This window comes from Myotis yumanensis, unplaced genomic scaffold (genome assembly GCF_028538775.1).
Source record: "Myotis yumanensis isolate MYYU_CA2020_CCGP unplaced genomic scaffold, mMyoYum1.0.hap1 SCAF_2, whole genome shotgun sequence".
Taxonomy (NCBI): Eukaryota; Metazoa; Chordata; class Mammalia; order Chiroptera; family Vespertilionidae; genus Myotis; species Myotis yumanensis.
The window spans coordinates 167,565,550-167,584,997 of record NW_027223753.1 but is presented as its reverse complement, the minus strand read 5'-3'; the positions used below and the strand labels follow the sequence as shown (position 1 = coordinate 167,584,997).

General features: G+C 38.7%; 1 protein-coding gene across 5 annotated transcripts in view; it reads right to left on the bottom strand.

Annotated features, from left to right (window-relative positions):
• Positions 1 to 19,448, bottom strand: part of FGF12 (fibroblast growth factor 12) — a 525,572-nt gene that overhangs the window by 175,648 nt on the left and 330,476 nt on the right. For all 5 annotated transcript variants that reach the window (XM_070406567.1, XM_070406569.1, XM_070406568.1 and 2 more), the window contains one exon: positions 2,340 to 2,443. In XM_070406567.1, the coding sequence (XP_070262668.1) occupies positions 2,340 to 2,443 (104 nt within the window). The remainder of the gene's footprint in view (positions 1 to 2,339; positions 2,444 to 19,448) is intronic.

Below are 19,448 nucleotides of genomic sequence, written 5' to 3'. Positions count from 1 at the left end.
TTTTTAATTCACCACAGGGCTCCTGGCTGCATTAGTGCTCTCCTGCTTAGGCAATCATACAGACAGCAGCAGTATGAAGTTGATAAAGCCTTGACACCCAATTCTCTTTCAGGTCTGCTTCCCCCATACTGGTCCCTTTTAGCCCTATTACAGCATCTTAGACCTATACCCCTGTTTAAAATTTAAAATCAGCATTTACTCCTATTGGTCCTATCCAGAAAGAGGGTGATTTTGAAAGGAGGAGGCCTCATGATCGATGTCAGTGCTTATAAAGGAAAATTGCTCCCAGTAGCCTGGCAGGACCATAAACAGGGAAAAGCATTGCAATTCTTGGTATGAGGCAGGTTTCATTTAAGTGAAGAGGAAAACTGAAACTCTAGGAACCTCAAACAGGTAACTCAGCAACAGCTGACTACTGGCTTTACTAAGGCCGAAAAAAAAAAAAAAAAAAAAAAAGCACCTACAGTAAGATTCTCTTGGCAAGAATTTCTTAAAACCTCCTCTGATGGGCTCAAGCCATGCATCTCTGAAAATGCTGCAAAGTATAAAGGTTAGTCATCTCATACTGAAAATCCAGCCTCCTCCCAGGAACTCTGGGATTGCATCCAACAGGGTGACCCCTCTGCACTTCCACCCCCTACACACACACACACACACACACACACACACACACAGGCTCTTACACAACTGCCACCTGCCTATACTACCACTGCCAGACTCTCTGTGTTTTTCCTCTTCCTAGACCTTTGGAAACCACTCTGGTCCAGAGAAATAAACTCTACAACTTCTATGGAACTACACCCTGAATTACAACCTCTTAAATAAATAAGTAATCACCTTCTAAATATAAATATGAGCATAATATACTCTACCTTTAGCTGTTGACTAGATGACTGATTAAATCCTTAAATCATATTATCTCTAGGATCATCTCCATGTTTTAGCTTGTAATACATTCAATTTTTTTTTAAGTTTAAAAAACTAAAATTAGTTTAAATAACAACCTGTTATCTTTCTTTTTCTTATTTTCATTTTTACATTTAAAGCACAGACTCACAATAACTGGATATTAAGAACTGTTAGAATTATGGCACACCAAGAATGAGAGCCAGTGTTGCTCAATGGTTGAGCATTGACCTATGAACTAGGAAGTCACAGTTCAATTCCCAGTCAGGGCACAAGCCCATGTTGTGGGCGCAATCCCCAGTACGGGGTGTGCAGGAGGCAGCCGATCAATGATTTTCTCTCATCTCTAATGTTTCTATCTCTCCCTTCCTCTCTGGAATCTATAAAAATATATTTTTAAAAAAGAATTCTACTATGAATGACAGATACATTACTAATATCAAGCATAATATACCAGAGATTCATTTAACTGAATATTAAAAAAAAATTTAATGGCAGTTATTCAATAACTGATTTAGTATCTCGTAGGCATAAGTGAACTTCCTGAATAACCTTGTATTATTTACTGAGAACACAGAAAGTAAGAGTGGAAATCTGTAGCAATGATTTTCAAGGATATTTCTTCTTAAACTACAAATAGACAACGCCTTTATAAGAGAAGAGAAATTATATATACACAAGGTTCCGTGTAGCCACATTCTCTTTCAATGCATAAATTATTATCTTGAGATTGAGATCGGCGTCAGAATATCATTAACTTCTTTACAACATGTCAGTGCCAATAATGTAGCCACTGGTGTTACCTAATTTTATCAGCTTCAGATTTAAAAATGATGTGAGACAGCATCATTTTAAAGGTCCAGAAATTCAGTCAAAGAGAGGAGGTAACTTGCCCAAAGGGATAACTTTAGAGTAACTGAATGCAGATTAAACTTAAATATCCCAGCCCTTAATCCAGAGCTCAGCCCACACATTCACATTGCCTTCAAAGTGACCAGTTACCCCAGGAATCTGACCCATCAGGTACTGCACAGATTTTATTAAGTACAACAAAAGCATAATCTATTTTCAAAGTTCTTCCTCTGTAGACAGAGAAGACTCCCAGACAAACTGAAGAATCTAGCTTCCCAAACCATCCTCTGTGTTTGAAGAAGAGGCAACAACAGAAAGGAAAAATTACTCACCTCTTACATTAAACAGAAGGGTAAAATTCAAAAAATAGATTATCCTCCAGAAGTGGAAGCTAGATGAAGAGAATTTACATTGCAGGAAAGTAACTAGCTCTTTCTCAACAGGACAACATTTGTAACATTTTGAATTATAAAATCTTCATAATAACCCTGACATACTGGCTCAGAGAATATAATGCCAGTTTGCGCGCGCGCGCGCACACACACACACACACACACACACACACACGAAAAGGGACTTACTGAGCTGTAGAGATAGCCTTCCCCATTCATAGCCACATAGAGGCTGGCCTTCACCCCTTGGATGGCCACCACACGCAGGCCCACGGGAATTAGATTGAAGAGAGCTAGAAAGGAAAAATAGAGGAAAGTGATCAGTGACCTTTTGAATAAATCATCTTGTTTATTAAGATAACTCCTTTGGGAACTAAAAACTATGAACCGAAATGGAGAGGAAGAGGGAGGAAAAGAAAAGGAAGAGGGAGAGTGGGAGAGAATGAATGGCTCACCCCTCTTGTCTCTGCACCACCACGATGTGGTTCCAGGTAAACCACATGAACTCATCTGTAATGAAGGGTTTACATCAGAAGGTTTCTAAGGGCCCCACCTGGATCTGAGAGTTCAAGATCCCCCCCTCTGCAAAACGAACAACATTCAAGCCACATAAGATGTTTGTTTTTTAACAAATAATTTAAACCACAATTTTTTTTCAATAGTGGAACATATTTATAGTAAAAAATGCTAATAAAGTATGATCTTTGTAACAAATGCCAGACTTCTTTCTTGGTTCTCACCACTGTCTTTGTGCTGCTGAAATAAGAAGTACAAGACCTTAAGGTCTAGTTGGGGAAAGAAAGCTAAGACATATGGAATCATCTGATACAGTGTATAATTTATGTCTATAATTAAATGCAATATATGCATTCTATATATATTCTCTGTGTTACAGAGTTCAGGAAAATGGAAGGTCTGTGTGGAAGGAAGTAGTCGGGAAATATCTTACACAGAAGGTGGGACCTGAGTTGACACCTAAAGAAAGGACAGCAGTTGAGTGAGCCAGGGACAAAAGAACATTTAGCGTGGCAATAAATTAGGTGGCTCTGCAGGGTAATGGGTGTGCACAGGAAGGGGCTGGCAGATTGGAGGATTTATTTCACATTGGGAAGAAATGGAAAAGAACACCATGTAGATAAGGTAGGGATAAATAACTGAGACTCTGGCATTCTAATCTTAGAGATCTGGACTTTCCAAATGGGCAACCAGAAGTTGGCATAAAAGGATTCAAGCAGCAAGATTACAAAACTGTGTGAGACTTGCAGACAACATAGCTTCTAAACCCACCACTCAGAAGCTGCATGATGTGGAGCTATTCATTTAACCTCTCTGCTTTAGTTTTTCTGTCTGTAAAATGGGCATAATAATCTTCACTGCACAAAACTGAAAGAATAAGCAAATGCATTATCATGTTCTTGAAAATGTTTCATAAACAGAGATGTGGTCTCTCTTATATTATGAGTTACTTATCATTAACATATAATGTTCATGTGTCAAGTAAGGTTAGCATAGGGTCTGATGTAAAAACTCATATATCACCCTAGTAATACTGAACTTATATTCAGAAGGTTATTAAGTACTTTTAAAAAAATAATACTTCATATTTGTGCAACACAATTTTTAAAGTGCTGATAAATCCATTATTGTATTTGACCTGCCACCACAAACACTAAGAAGAGTTCAGGACAGAATGATCATCCTAATTTTTAGAAGGGTAAACAGGTTCAAAGAGATAAGCCAGGTAAAACAGCATCTGAACAAAGCCTTTCTGGCTCGTTAATGTGGTTACCTCCCCCAATATCCTATTTCCCTCCTTCTTCCATTTCGAGTTTAATTTCTCCTAATATCTGTTCTTACCCTCTTACAAAATAACAGGTGATTCAGCTATTTCCCTACATAACTTGCAGCTAGCTGTGGCTACAGATTCAGTACTAGCCAAGAAGATGTAGGCAGAAGGGTCTCTGTATGTATAAAGCCTCCTTCCCTAAAGACAACTCATGTGTCTCTTGCCCTGATCTCAACCCTTTACCTAACTGCTGCTTAAACAGTGTGGCAGCTGGATCATCCTAGACCATTGAGAACAAGGGCTACTTCTGAGGGAGTGGTGGCAGGTGAGCTGGAAGGAATTGGGTCCCCAAGAACTTTGTAGAGAAGTGGCACCAGTCACACATTCAATGTCCTAGGTCTGCCATTTTTGTGGTAAAATAAGTCTGTGCAACACAGAGTTAACCCTAATCCTAACTGATAGAGATTAGTAATGAAAGTAGAGTTAACATGAAAGATACAAACTAATGCACGATAGTTATGCATTGTAAATAATCACATTTACTAGACAATATCAAGTTCAATAACAATTCTTATGGGAAAAGTAATGAAATCCAAAATTATACATAATGTCTTTCCAAGGTAAAGATTTCCCAGGCAAAATGCAGGGACATTGGTTCCTTTAGCTAAAACAGAAATAGAAAAGCAACTATGAAGCTTTACCTATCTAAGGAGAGTGAGAAAACTACTCACGTTAGGCAGGGACAAACACTTGTGTGAAAGTTTTATATGAACCACAAGGTGACAATGACTTTAGATGGTGTGCTTTGGGAGATTTAACAAGTTCATTAAAAAAATCAGCTCAAAAACCAATTTGTAATTAGACTTCTAAGTGGTAAAAGCTACAAACTGTTCTCTTTGGGAGGGTCTGCATCTGCCTCCTAAAGTCTTGAGAAATGGAAAATGACTTACCCTTACCTACTCTTTCTCTTCAGTGTAACACCCTGGCTATAACCCACTGGCTATAGCCCTTCACTACTCAGTGGGAATTCCTCCTAAGTCTCCATTCTTTCTCTTCATCCTCAAAGCCATGTCCTAACTCATGTAACCGAGGCACACCATTCAAGTACCTTGCATCTACTCCTACCATTTCCCTTCTTATAACCTCTAGCGATGGATTCCTCAATGTCTACAGGATAGATCCAAAGTCTTTACATTGGTGCTCAAAGCCCTTTGCAACCTGGTTCCAACCCAATATTCTATTTTATCACCTGTCACTCATTTCATCCACTATAACCAGCTTTTAAGAGATTTTTCCATTTGCTAAGTTCCCCCATGATCTTTAACTAGGCTAATCTTTTTTTTTATTTTATGATCTCTTAAAAAAACTTATTTTTCCATTTCTAAATTTGGACAACTCTTTTCATCCTTTAAGACCTATCTTATTGAAGTACATCATGAATCGTATCTGAAATTGTTATAAGATGAAGAGGTGCGTTCAGAGAATATAAATGCAAAATAAGGCAAAAAATGAATTGAATCAATTAGTTAAAATATTTTAGTATTTTTCAGATATTATAATCTTTGTAATAACTTTCAGCCTTTAAAATGTAGTCTTTTGTGATTTATTTTCTTACCCTATTCAGTTTTGTACTTAACTTTCATTTCATCATACTATATTTATTTTTCAAAGGGGGTCCCCAAAAGCATATAAATTTTAGGACCTATAACACTTAAGTCCATCTCAGAATGAAGTTTAAGTGGAAGGAGAGAATGAAAGAAAGTAACAAATGAGAAAGGAAAAACTAAAGAGATTATATTACTTGAATGTCTACTTTTGTTTTCAGGCATTGTGCCAGGCATTTTGATATGCAAAATGTCATTTTTAAAATAAACTAGATATATGACTACTTCACTTTATTTCAGGGATAAAAATATTACTTTATTTTTTGGGTACAAAGTGGATAAATACAGGGAATGAAGTGTCATTAAACGTTGGCATCAAATGCCTTAGTTGAACTCTCATATAGAACTTTGTAAATATTTTGATAGGGCCCCTGATTCGTCATTCATTCTTTCCACAAATATTTATTGAGCACTTACTGTATGCCACATGTCATACTTAGGCCACGGAAATAGATGTATCCAACAGATGTGGTCTCTGGGGAATTATTTTCATCTGTAAATCTTTTTGAGACTCCTACTATCCCGTGGGAAAGTGAAGGCCCTAGAAACTTCTACTATTATCCTCATTGCCTTGCATAGCATCTTGGTCATAGGAGTCACTACTCAATATCTGCCAAATAAATAATGAATCAGCAGTGGTTTCTCCTTAAGCTTTCTTATTTACAGCTTTTCTAGGTCACATTTCCATAATTAAGCAATAAAGAAAAAACTGAAGATAACATTTACCACACATAGTATATATTCAAATGTGGAATTTAAAGGGAAAGCCAGAACCCTACATGATACAAAGTTTGAGAGGATATAAACATAGGGTGCATGGGGCTAGTGTGTGTGTGTGTGTGTGTGTGTGTGTGTGTGTGTGTAAGGGGATTCAGGTTTATGTGAATGAAGAGGTAGCGAAAAGTTTAGGAAATCTGTTACACCCAAGATATTAGACATCTTGTATAATTATATGGAACCAGAAAAAAAAGTATTTTGTAAAAATGCTATGTTATTATTCAACTTAATTTCTACCTGTCTATTATCCACAAAAGTTATTCCAGTGACAATATGGTGACAACCCAAAGAACATCAGAAAGTACCTAATGCGACAACCAATAAAGATGCAAAGAAGAAAAAGAAGGAGAAGGGAAGAAGAAAAGAAGGAAGAGAAGGAGCAAAAAGTTCATTCCAACCGGTAAAACCTTCTTTTCAACAGGTAAATCCAGCATCTTCCTAAGAAACTTCTAAAGGCAGGCTCCTTATTGTTTGTAATAATGAAGCACTATAAAGTGCAGTTGTATTTAAAAATTCTGGGTTGAATTTACTTGCTGAATAGGCAATGAAAAAATGCATTTATGACCCACTAAAAACACAAGTAAATTTATAGTGGAAAATACTGAGAGAGAATGGAACTATTTGGGGTTATAATCTATGCACTCCCAATATAAGATCATCTTGAAAATTCAGTATCATTTCCCATACTTCAAAATAATCTCAAGAAAGATATTTCATTAGAGTTTAAATGATATTATATTCTAAAGTTGATACCATATTGTTTTCCCCTTTAGTCCTACAGTCTCTTGCAAAAACATTTGTAACTGTAATATTTTTTTTAAATATATATTTTATTGATTTTTTACAGAGAGGAAAGGAGAGAGATAGAGAGTTAGAAACATCGATGAGAGAGAAACATCGATCAGCTGCCTCCTGCACATCTCCCACTGGGGATGTGCCCGCAACCCAGGTACATGCCCTTGACCGTAATCGAACCTGGGGCCTTTCAGTCCGCAGGCCAACGCTCTATCCACTGAGCCAAACCGGTTTCGGCATGTAACTGTAATATTTATAATAATATTCATAGGCCACTCAATTGATTTCCCATTACTCATGAAAATAATATTTATTTCTGGCAATTATTTATCATTTACTAAGGTCAATTTTTTTCTCCCTCTCTGCTTTCAATAGGAAAATGATCTTAAGGAACAGTCAACAATTGAGGAGATAGTCTGAGCTATTAAATCCAATAGATGGTTATAGAAATTATGGCACAAAAATATTAAATTTTAAAAAGCTGGAAGCTATTATAAAAATTATGAAATCTGGAAAATAATAAAATATTTTAATTAACAACTTGATGGATACATTTCAATACCTTTCTTCTCCATTATTTTGTATTAATAATATCTGAAAAATATTTTATAGCAATAATTTTATAATAGGCAAATTAATTGTTCCCTCATCCTAATTCCATAGCATTTCATACATAGTACTTATCACATTGCTTTTTCATATTAATGTGTTTGCTTAAGTCTCCTTGCAAACTAAGAATTCTTCAAGAATATGAAATATTTATTTCATCCAGACTGCATTGTACAGTAGAAACCTAAACAGTGTGGTCACTAAATTTAATTTTCTAAAACAGCATTTCTTACAGAAATTAAGTGAAAGATGTGATTGTCCTATTTCTTTAGCTAGTGAGTCAAGGAAACAAGACTGGGATGAGGACTGAAGATCAGTCCAGAGGACAGAGCTATTGATCATGATCTCTTCTCCTAACATTTAACAACTTTGTCACAAAGTAATGTAACCTCACAGACCCTTAGTGTCTGCTCTGAATGTTTCACTGACATTATGAAGGTCAATTAAAATACTTTTTTACAAACACTTATTAAACCATAAAAGTAAAATACAAAGTATCATTATTGGTGTTGGTGGTTGTTGGTACTGGTGTTAAACTTCCAATTCTAGAGCATTCATAAAGGGAAATCTGGGTCATCATTATGCCATGTTTTAACTTGAATTCCTTAATATGTCATGGGAGAAAAAGCAGCAATGCCTTTCAGCTTATATATTTACTAGAGGCCCAGTGCATGAAATTCATGCATGGGAGGGAGGGGGTCCCTTCAGCCCAGCCTGCACCCTCTCCAATCTGGGACCCCTCGGGGGATGTCCAACTGCCGGTTTAGGCCTGATCCCCAGGATGAGACCTAAACCGGCAGTCGGACATCCCTCTCACAATCCTGGACCGCTGGCTCCTAATTGCTCACCTGCCTGTCTGCCTGGTCGCCCCTAACTGCCCACCCCCCTGCTGACCTGATCGCCCCTCACTGCCTCTGTGTGCCAGCCTGATGACCCCTAGCTGCTCCCCACCCCCTGCTGGCCAGGTCGTTCCTAACATCCCCCCCTGCCAGCCTGGTCACCCCTTACTGCCCCTGCCGCCAGCCTGGTTGCCACCAACTGCCCCCTTCTGCTGGCCCGGTTGCCCCTAACTACCCCCACCCCCGCTGGCCTGGTAGCCCTTTACTGCCCCCGTTGCTGGCCTGGTCACCCCCAGCTGCCCCCTTTGCTGGCCTGGTTGCCCCTCATGGTCCCCCCGCTGGCCTGGTTGCCCCACGCAGCCTGCTTGTTCAGTCGTTTGGTTGTCCCTCACTAACCCCCCTGCCGGCCTGGTTGTAGGCAGCCATCTTGTGAGGGTGTGAGTGTTATTTGCATATCACCTCTTTATTATATAGGATGATCCAGAGAGCAAAAACAACTTTGAATTTAAAATAAAGCAATGAAAAGGATGTAAAACATCAACATGATTTGACTATGTGGCTTTTAATCCCTCTGACCTATTTTATAAACAACTGGTTGAAATAATTCAACTGTCTGATTTATTTTGCATTGAATTCACTGATTTATGAAATGGATTAATGATTTGGGGCTTAGAGAATTAAAAATTTTCTTGTAAGCATTGGCTAATAGGAAACATTGTGGATTTTCTACATAGTGAAAATGAGCAACGTGGTGATCCTTTTCTGAAAAAAGCTAGTAGAAATGTTTGCCTTAGCTATAGTAGATATCCTACCATTGGCTTTTACTCCTGATATCATCATATAACCTTTCCTGTGTTACTTCAGAGAGGTTCAGAAACTTGAATAATTAATAAGTCAATTGAATGTGATTCTTCTTTTTACCTTCAGATGAAAAATGAAGCATATCACTATCGATAATGAAAGCAAATGCCTTTCATCACTCATCCTCTGCAGCCAATTTATCTTACACAGACTTGTCTCACTGTCCATTTCAAGAACTCAGTGAATAGCACAGGTGCTGTCCATAAGATCAATGGGCAACAAACACCCACCAAGAAATCACTGCATGTTTTTAAGCTTTCAGATTTGTATCTTCCACAAATCTTTCCTCACAAGTTATGTTGCCCAAATGGACACTGTGGCCTAATAGGTTTATTTATTAAATCATTCACATATACTCCAGACGTTGTGCTACGCTTGAAACATAGTGGTATAAAAGGCAGACGTGGTACCAGCCATCACTATGGTAAAAGTCTAAATTGTAAAAGAATAGCCCCTAGCGTGTACTCTGAATCCACCTGTACAGAGGAGGGCACTGAAGCTCAAAGATGTGATTTTCCCAAGGTCATTAAGTCCACCAAGAAAAAGCTAGGATGTGAACCTAGGTTCTGGTGTCTGTAAAGCTAGGAAAAAAAATTGTTGCTCTTAAAGAGTAAAAGTGAGCCCTAGCCGGTTTGCTCAGTGGATAGAGCATCGGCCTGCGGACTCAAGGATCCCAGGTTCGATTCTGGTCAAGGGGATGTACCTTGGTTGTGGGCACATCCCCATTAGGGAGTGTGCAAGAGGCAGCTGATCGATGTTTCTAACTCTCTGTCCCTCTCCCTGCCTCTCTGTAAAAAATCAATAAAATATATATTTTTTAAAAAGTAAAAGTGAAATTCTAGTAACCACAAGCTAAGCAGTTGTAAAGAAAGTGAGGAAAAAATAGAACTTTAATAAATATATTGAAGCCTTAAAAGGTTGTTTCAACCAAGTAAAAATGTCCCACCCAGAAAATATAAAATCTTTAGTTCTTCTTTATTAAAATTGCACACAAACACAAGCAAACTTGCTTGAGATGGTTTAGATATGCTCAACCAAAGCTTTGCATTTCATTATCATTAAATAGCAAAATGAGAAGGCAGTTTTGAAAATGTATGCACATAATACTGATAAGCAATTACATTCAAATAGTAGAAAGTCAATGAAATACCACAAAGAAAACACTCATAATTCCACTCAATTTATGTTGGCATTGACACTGAAAGGTTATATTTGCTGCTCACAATTTAAATATACACATGAGGAGGCAAAAGTGGGCTTATAGTTGTGAGTATGCAAAACACAGTTTATACTTATATTATTATTTATTAATTATTGTATTATCTTCCACACAAACAACTGTAACCCTACTTTTTACCCACTTTCTATATCATCCGCAATCCAAAAATATTTCTATTGAAATAAATATGGTAAGATTTGTTCTTAAAATAAATGGAGGGGGGAATAGAATATAAAAAATAAGATGATGATTTTTGTCATTATTATTCTCTCACTTAAAATCGTCTCCTTCATATCATCTCTAGTTACACATCCCTAGTTACACATTTATTTTTTCCAAAGGACCACATTTCACCTATCACTCAGTTGTGATTGCTCAATAACATTCACTGGTTCCCCACGCTCTAAAATATGGTCATGTGATGCTTCCATATATATTCTGCTTCATCCAAACTAATCAGCTCTTTCTCCCCCAACAGGGCAGGAGTTTTCTCTGCTAGGTGCTTTTGCACCTCCTTATCTGAAATGCAGTGCTCCTAATCTTAGGTCACATGCTTCGATCCTATTCTTCAAGATTCCATTTAAAATCCACTCTCACTGAGCACCACAGCTTTGGGGGATTGTTCTCCTCTCTGAAATCTTGTGATTTTTCAGTATTGTTTTGTCTTACATAAATGTTCAACTGCTCTGGAAGCAGCTAGAAGGCATGAGCAGTATGGGAATTGTCTTTGTAATCCAGAAACTAAAACTGAGTTGGCCTTCAGTGTGTTGGAGTTAATGAAGATGAAGTATGCATATAGTGTCCTATGTGAAACTCCAGTCATTTTGTTATAGTTGCCTGAAGCCATGTCTTAAGGAAACATTTGAGGCTAGGCCACAATGAATGTGAAAATTTAATGATGTCTGCCATAGACACAGGAGGGGCACTTGGCCATTTCTTTGTCATTTCTAGCTTGAGGGCATCCTTTTACAATAAAATATCACAAAATATTTCATAAAAGAACACCAATTTGCACTCTAAAAGATATCTTATTGCATAACTCTGTCTCACAGTTTTTTGCTGTTGTTTTTCAAAATAGTTCTGATGCCTTGCCACACCCATGACAATTAAATAAGCATATTTTTTAAAAAAATAACTAGTTTTATTGATTTCAGAGAGGAAGGGAGAGGGAGAGAGGGATAGAAATATCAATGATTAGAGAGAATCATTGATCAGCTGCCTCCTGCACACTCTGTACTGGGGATCAAGCCTGCAACCCGGGCATGTGCACTGACCAGGAATTGAACACTGACCTCCTCGTTCATAGGTCAACCATTGAGCCATACCAGCTAAGCTAAATAAACATCATCAGGGTTGAACCTAACCACCAATTAAAAAATAACAAAAACAACAAAACCTCCTCAGATGATTCCAAAGGGCCCTATTGTTAAAAAGCTATTTCATATTCAGTAGTCCCGGGGTAGTTCAAACAAGCTCCGAGGTAATGCTGGCCCTTACAAATCCTGACCAGCCAGCGGTTCAAAGCCTAGTGTGGGCAGCCTAGGCTTCTTTTGCCACTTACTGGAAAGGTAGAATCTGAGGCCACATTCAAGACCTACTGGATCAAAATCTGCAGTTTAACAAGATCCCCAGATAATTACCATGCACATAAGGTTTGAGAAGCACAGTTCTAGATGGGTGGTCCTCAATGTACGGTCTTGTGAACTTGTTAGAAATACCAACTCTCCAGCCCCCACTCAGACCTACTAAAAGAGTCTCCCAAACCAGTAGTTTACTAAGCCTTCCAGGTGATTCTGATGCACACAAACATATGGGAAGCAACATTCTAAAAGAAATCACTGTTATTACACTTGAATGCACTTTGGAATCATTGGTGTTATTTTAAAAGAATACCAATGTCTGGATTCCATCCTCACAGATTCTGCTTTTATTGATCTGGAGTAAGACTTGGGCACCAGGTTTTCAAACGTACCCAAGTGATTCTAATGTGCAAAACCCTTGGAACCATTATTCTAGAGAACTTGGACGTAGGTAGGTAGACTGTCTTCCTTTGCATCTTGGTAGGACTTCCCCTGCTCAGATTATCAGCAGAATCAAAGGACTGAGGACAGACCACATATGACTGTATTCATTCTAACACACTCAGAGGGAAATTCCAAGTGCGGTGGGGCTTAATCACATCTAAATTAGACTTTCATCTAATTCCCCCAAAGATATGAAGATTGGGCCTAGAGCAGAAAAGAGTGCTGAAACTGAAGATAAGTTGCCAAAAAAGGCTTGTTATACAATTCTTCAAAGCTCTGCTCAAGTCCTACATTTCCCCTGAAATTATTCTTGATCATATTTCAGCAGCATAGATCGCTCCTCTTTAGACTTTCCAAAGCGTTCCCTTCCTGGAGGGTAAATGTGATGTTATATACTTTAGTCTTTACACATATTTCCCAATTTGCAGATGAGCTTCAAAGTGCTAAGCAAATGGACCAAGTTTATACAGCTGGTAAATTGAGAAATACATATTAATATCCACAACTGTCTGTCACTAAAACCCTGTGGGCTATTCACACATCACACTGCTTCCCCCATTTACCAGGACTGATTTCTGGTATACACTAACGGAACAATAAAAATGAGGTCTTCTGCCAATCCCTAAGTAAGAAGGAGCAAAGAGAAGCTTTACTTAGAATACTTTTTAAAAACTAAATTATAATACTATGGAGTGGGCTTCGTATTGCTGTACAGACACTTTTTGACATTGGTTTCCTCCTCATATCTGTCTCAGTGCCAGGGAAAGCAGATGTTCAAAGTGCACCCTCACTAAATCTTGCCTGGATGCTTGCCTGCTCAGTACCACTCTATCTAGCCTACTGCATAATACATGAATATTTATATACACACACAAACACACATACTACACACCTCAAACTTCCCAAGTGAGATATATGAAACAGGAAGCCACATTAATTAAGGTTTTTAAAATTATTGTTTAATGGCAAATTAATCCAAAACACATACTAATTTACAGTTTAAATACCTCAAGCATATTGAAGAAAAATCCTCTCAAGTTTAATGTTCAGCCTCTCTAAAGTAAACCACCATATTTTATAAATAAACCACCATATTTCATTAATAAATGATTTTTAAATGTGTTGTGAGAAGAATGCAGGGGTACAATTTAGGGAATATTTATTATGCACTAAATATTAACCAGAAAAGAGACTGGGAATTCAGTATAAAGTGGGTAATGTTTTAGGCATTAGCTCTGGAACAAATAAACTCACTGAGTTCAAATCCTGAGTCTACAATTTAATAATTGTGTGACTATGAGCTAATAAGCTAAACTTCCTGTGCCTCAGTTTACTCACCTAAAAAGGAGAAATGGCTCTCTGCTTCCTGTCGCTGCGTCGGCAAGGTGGGGGAGCCGAGCTAGCTCGAATACAGACTCTTATGCTTTTGCATCGGACTGGCTGGCTCCCTGATGTGGTTTCTTGGGGATCCTGAAATCTGGGCATAACATTTGGAGGCTCGTCCAGGATTCCCAAGACCATGTAGGGACCCCCCCCCAGTAGAGTCTGACTGGCCGCGGTAAGTGTCTGTGTGTTGTGTATTCTGTTCTGTGTGATATATGTTATCTCTAAGGGACTTGTCCTGTATCTGGAGGAATGGCTTCTAGATGGTACTCACCGTCAAAACTCGGACTGGCTAAGAGTTCGAATCTGGCCTATCTTTTTAAAAAAAAGGTAGAAGAGAAGCATTCCTAGGCAGTTTTCTACTGCCTCTGTTCAGGGACTTGTTCTGTATCTGTCCTGTGTGAGCTCACTTCTGAAATCTGTAATCGCCCGCAATGATCTAAGTGGACGCACAGGGGGATCAAGGGCGGGAGGAGTCGGGGGACGCCTCGACCCTCCATCTGGAGGGGTGTAGTTTTGCTTCTGCGGAGTCGGAAGGTCTGTAGGAACCCCCTCAATCTGAGATGAGGCGAGTCGCTCCCACCAGTTTGGCATAAGGCCATCGTCTAGTTGCTTCCATGGAGTTGGAAGGCTGTTCTTTGGGGCCCTCTGTTTGTCTGTGTCTGTGTTTTTCTGTTTTCTGTGGACTTACTGGACGGATGTTATGGAATGGCCTCGGACTGCTCCTTTGGGTATTGTGATTGATCATTTCAAGGAAATTGGGGAAGGCTGTAGAGCTCCCTCAGGAGTTGGGAAGTTGTTATTGTTTAAACTCTGAGTGAATGTCTGGTGAAAGTGTGTGAGTGTGGCGGGAGGGGATCTGCCCTCTCCCCTCCTTTGTGTGGCTCCACGATTTCGGTCGGGCGGGTGTCTGAGTGAGGATCTGTGAAAACAGGTCACCCCCTTCCCAAGTAAATGTGTCTGGGATTTCTGTACACGTGTAGAGAGAAAAGCTGGCTTAAAACTAATGCGCGCACTGTCCGATTTTGGATAGAGTTTTGAGCTAGAGTCTCTTTGCAGATGTGCAGGATGGAGCCCAAGACTGATCATTTACCCCCCGCAAAAAAAGAAAAAAAGAAAAAAAAAAAGATGCCAGCTAGATTTTAGCAGCAGGATTGGCATTTCCATAATAAAGAACAGTTTTTAAAGGTTGTTCTTAATGGAGGAAGGGGATAGTCGCCTCCTGCCTGTAGCAAAATCTTAAAGAATGTGGTCAATTTACGTCTGAAAAGACCAGGTAGGCCAGAACCTGTTTTGCAAGGCTCAAATGTGGTTTTCCAGAGCCGCTTGAAAGTAAAAAGTAAAGTTTACTCTAATTTGCCTCATGAAAAATCTAGAGGACAGAATTAAATCTGTTGGATAAGTATGTCTTGCATTTTTAAAGTTTATTCTTAAAGATGTTACTGAATGAGAACTGCTGAATATTTTGACTTGCCAGCTAAAAGTTTAAGGTTCAGATTGAATTGGGAAAAATTGTGTAATTGTGGTAACTAAATGCCTTTGCATATTGGTCCTGATTTGCAAAAAAACAGTGTAGACAGCCACCATTTTGGGCTGCATGACTTGGCAGCTGCCATGTCAGCCACATGACTTGCCGCCCCCCTGGGGGCTGCCATCTTGAAACAGCAAAGGCCCCTCCCTCTGATTTAGTCAAGGGTGGAGCTTTAAGGGGGAGTTTTATGGGGCAGGAAGTGTGCTTGCCTCTCGGATTTATTTAATATGTCAAAGTCTTTAAAAGGGACTAATAGCAGTAATCCAATTTCTAAAGTAAAGTACGATTATTTCAGGTAGAAACTGTGGTTTCATGCTGGGCTTAGAGGGCACATTTTTCCTTTGCCTGGGAGGGACAGCACAGCTGTCCCAGGATCGGAGGGCTCCAGTTAACTTATCAACTCAGTGTTCTGGAGACCCAGGACTGTAATTTAGATAACATCCCTAAGTTTAACCCAGGTTACCCACGGGCTCTAGATAATATGTTAATCAAACTAGGTTATCTGTTGGTATTTTGTTCTGTAAATGTGGCATGCGCCTGTCTAAAAGTGTTTTTTTTTATTCCTGTTTTGTTTTGTTTTCTCCTGTGGTGATTCAAAGTTTTTAATGGGAAATGTTATCTGTCTTTATTGAAAATTGTTTAGCTAGTGAAATTTCTGTTTGTGTCTAAAAAAACAAACAAACCACAGGCTTGATTTCTTTGAGGCTGAGTGCTCTGACCAATAGCAAAACGCCCTGAGCGGCCGCTGGGATCTTTCCCCAAGGGCGCTTGCTCTCTGTCAGAGGTGGAATCGGCCCACCTAACTAGTAAACATCTCTGTCTGTTAAAAAAAAAAAAGGAGAAATGATTACTGGAACTGATATATAGGATCATTGCGATAGTTAAATGTGTAAAATTTATAAAGTTGTCAGACCTTTACCAGTCCCTTAGAAAGTACTCAGTAAACATTAGCCATTATTATCTAATTTACCCCAAACTCAGAGGTTAAGGAGTCTCTCATTGAAAATATATAATTCTTCCTTTATACTTCATAGTAGTATGTCCATATGAAACACCAGTCCATATGAAAATAAAATTATTATGATCTAGCCCTTATTTAGTTGGTGGCTACAGCCTGAACACCTAAGTGAATGAATCACATATAATAAATCCCACTCCCATTAATTACTATCTATATTAAGTGGAAGAATGTAGGTAAATCTGTATAGTCTTCCAAGAAATAACTTGAGGAGGGAACACAGGATATGGATATAATAGAACTGAATTTTCTTACCATGCACAAATCAATTCACCTCTCAGAGCCTCAGAATCAGACAATTTCAGAGGGATTTTTAATTATCTCTAACTCATTACAACTCTAATTTAATACACTTTACCATTACTTCAAGAACCTCCCTCCCCTACTTTTTTTTTAAAATTCTTAAAGCACCTGAGTATATATATTTATTTTCTTGCAAAATAAGCTCAAATTATGCTACTTGTCCTGCTTGAAATAAAGAAAAAAGAAGAAGAAGAAGAAGCAACATCTCCCTCTCTTATGGGTAAATGTACCATTTACATACTTTCAGAAAATGTCTCTGTAATTATCACCATGAATATGAATTCACTCTGAAAGTATATTTAATACTGTGTAAGAGTGTGTTCTTTTACTTTTATTGCTAGAATGTTCACTTTTCCAGATGAAGCATATTCAATGTTCTTCCTGTTTTCATAATGGAAAATGACTACCTTATCTAGATTTTGAATTCTCTAAGATTCTCTAAGATTTTCTGTTATTCTCAAAACAAAATACAAATGTGATCCAATTTGAATTAATTCTTCAAACTGGGTGTTGTTCAACAGATTCATTCTTTTTAAAAAGTAAATATTTTTATTGATTTCAGAGAGGAAGGGAGAGAGAGAGAAATAGAAACATGAATGATGAGGGAGAATCATTGATTGGCTGCCTCCTGCACACCCTCTACTGGGGATCGAGCCCGCTAACTGGGTATGTGCCCTTGACCAGAATCGAATCTGGGACCCTTCAATCCACAGGCTGACGCTCTATCCACTAAGGCAAACCAGCTAGGGCCACATTTATTTTTGATTGGGATGTTCTTCAAATTCAGTTCCATTCATTTATTCAACAGGTATTGAATACCTACTATGTGCCAGGCACTACTATAGGTGTAAATTGCAGACAAAGCTTCCTGCTCCTGTGGAGTTTATATTTTATTTTAGCCTTTCAATTTAAGTGGTAGGCTGATTACTGTGTTGCTACTATGAATTAACCTACCTGTATTAAATGGTAAGACATTATACATGCCAACTCAGAGATAAAACAGGCATAGCCAATGTCCTTAAGAATCGTGTAACCCAAAGAATGTAAATAGTCCACATACATAATAAATACATACAAGAAAAACTGCATAAATATCCTAAAAGATGAACCATTGTGCAAAGGGAAAAGCAGGACTTCCAGTTAAAGAAATCAGAAAAACTTTTCAAAAACAAAAGGCAGTTCATTTTGTTTTGGGATGATATAATCAGTGGAAAAAAATAACATAAGCAAGTACAGAATGAGGAAACTGTGGGGTGTATATGGAGAGCATTTTAGAGGAGAAAAGACATCTGATCTAATAAAAGAGTAATATGTAAATTAACCATGACTCCAACACAAAGATGGTGGAGCCCATAGCACAAGATGGCAGTGCCCAGTCCTCTCAGCCTTGCAGGAGTCCTCCAGTCCCGGGGGTTGGCTGCTGAGAGCAGGGCCTGCTTGGCCACTGCCGTGGCAACCTGAGAGGGGCCCAGTGGGCCCTGCAGACAGCGGAGACCCCTGAGAGTGGGCATAAGCCATCAGTAGGACATCCCCTGAGGGCTCCTGGAGTGGAGAGGGTACAGGTCGGGCTGAGGGAGCCCCCCTCCGCCCCCCATGCACGAATTCCATGCACTTGGCCTCTAGTAATAAAATAAATAAGTATATTAGTGGTAAGTGTTCTGGAAGGAAAAATTCCAATTGCCAAGGGGTAGTGAAGTGTTGAAGATAGGGATTGAAACTGATACAGATTAACCAGAAAAGGCCTGCCTGAAAAAAAGCATCACTTTTGAGTAAGAGTATAAAGAAGATGAGGGAGTAGGCTATTGCAATTTTTGGAGGAAGAACATTGTAGGCATAGGAGATAGCTGGTACCAACATTTTGAGGAAGGAGCATGGTGTGTTGGAAGAACAGGAAGCAGGCTAATCAAAAGAGGAGAGAGAACAGTCAGGATAGGTGATGGGTGGGTTTTATATAAAACATTGGTCAAAAGATGAAATTTGGCTTTTACCCTTAATAACGTGTGATGAAAGAGAATGAGTAGAGGTGAATTTATCTGACCTGTGTTTTAACCAGGTCACTCTGGCTGCTGTGTGAACAATAGACTGAAGGGGGAAAGCCGTAAATAAAGAGGTAAGGTAGGAGGCTACTGCAGAAGTCCAAAGATGAAAGCAGCTTGGACTAGGTAGTGGCAATAGGGGTATTGAAATGTGGTCCAATTCTGTATATATTTTTAATGCAGATTGAATTTACTAACGTCTTCCAATTCAATGCAAAGAATATTGCACCAGCTTCTCACAATTTTCCCTTTTTTGCAATGCGTTTAAAAAGGAAGTTTCAAGTTTTTTTCCAGCTGTCAAAGTTTTAGATCTGTCAGGAATATTGGAGATAATCTTTTCCAAACACCTCATTTTAAAGAGTGGAAAACCAAGGAAGAGAAAGCGTACATGACTTAAACAACATCACATAGCTAATAAAGGATAGAACCTGCTCTGGAAACCAGGTCATCTGG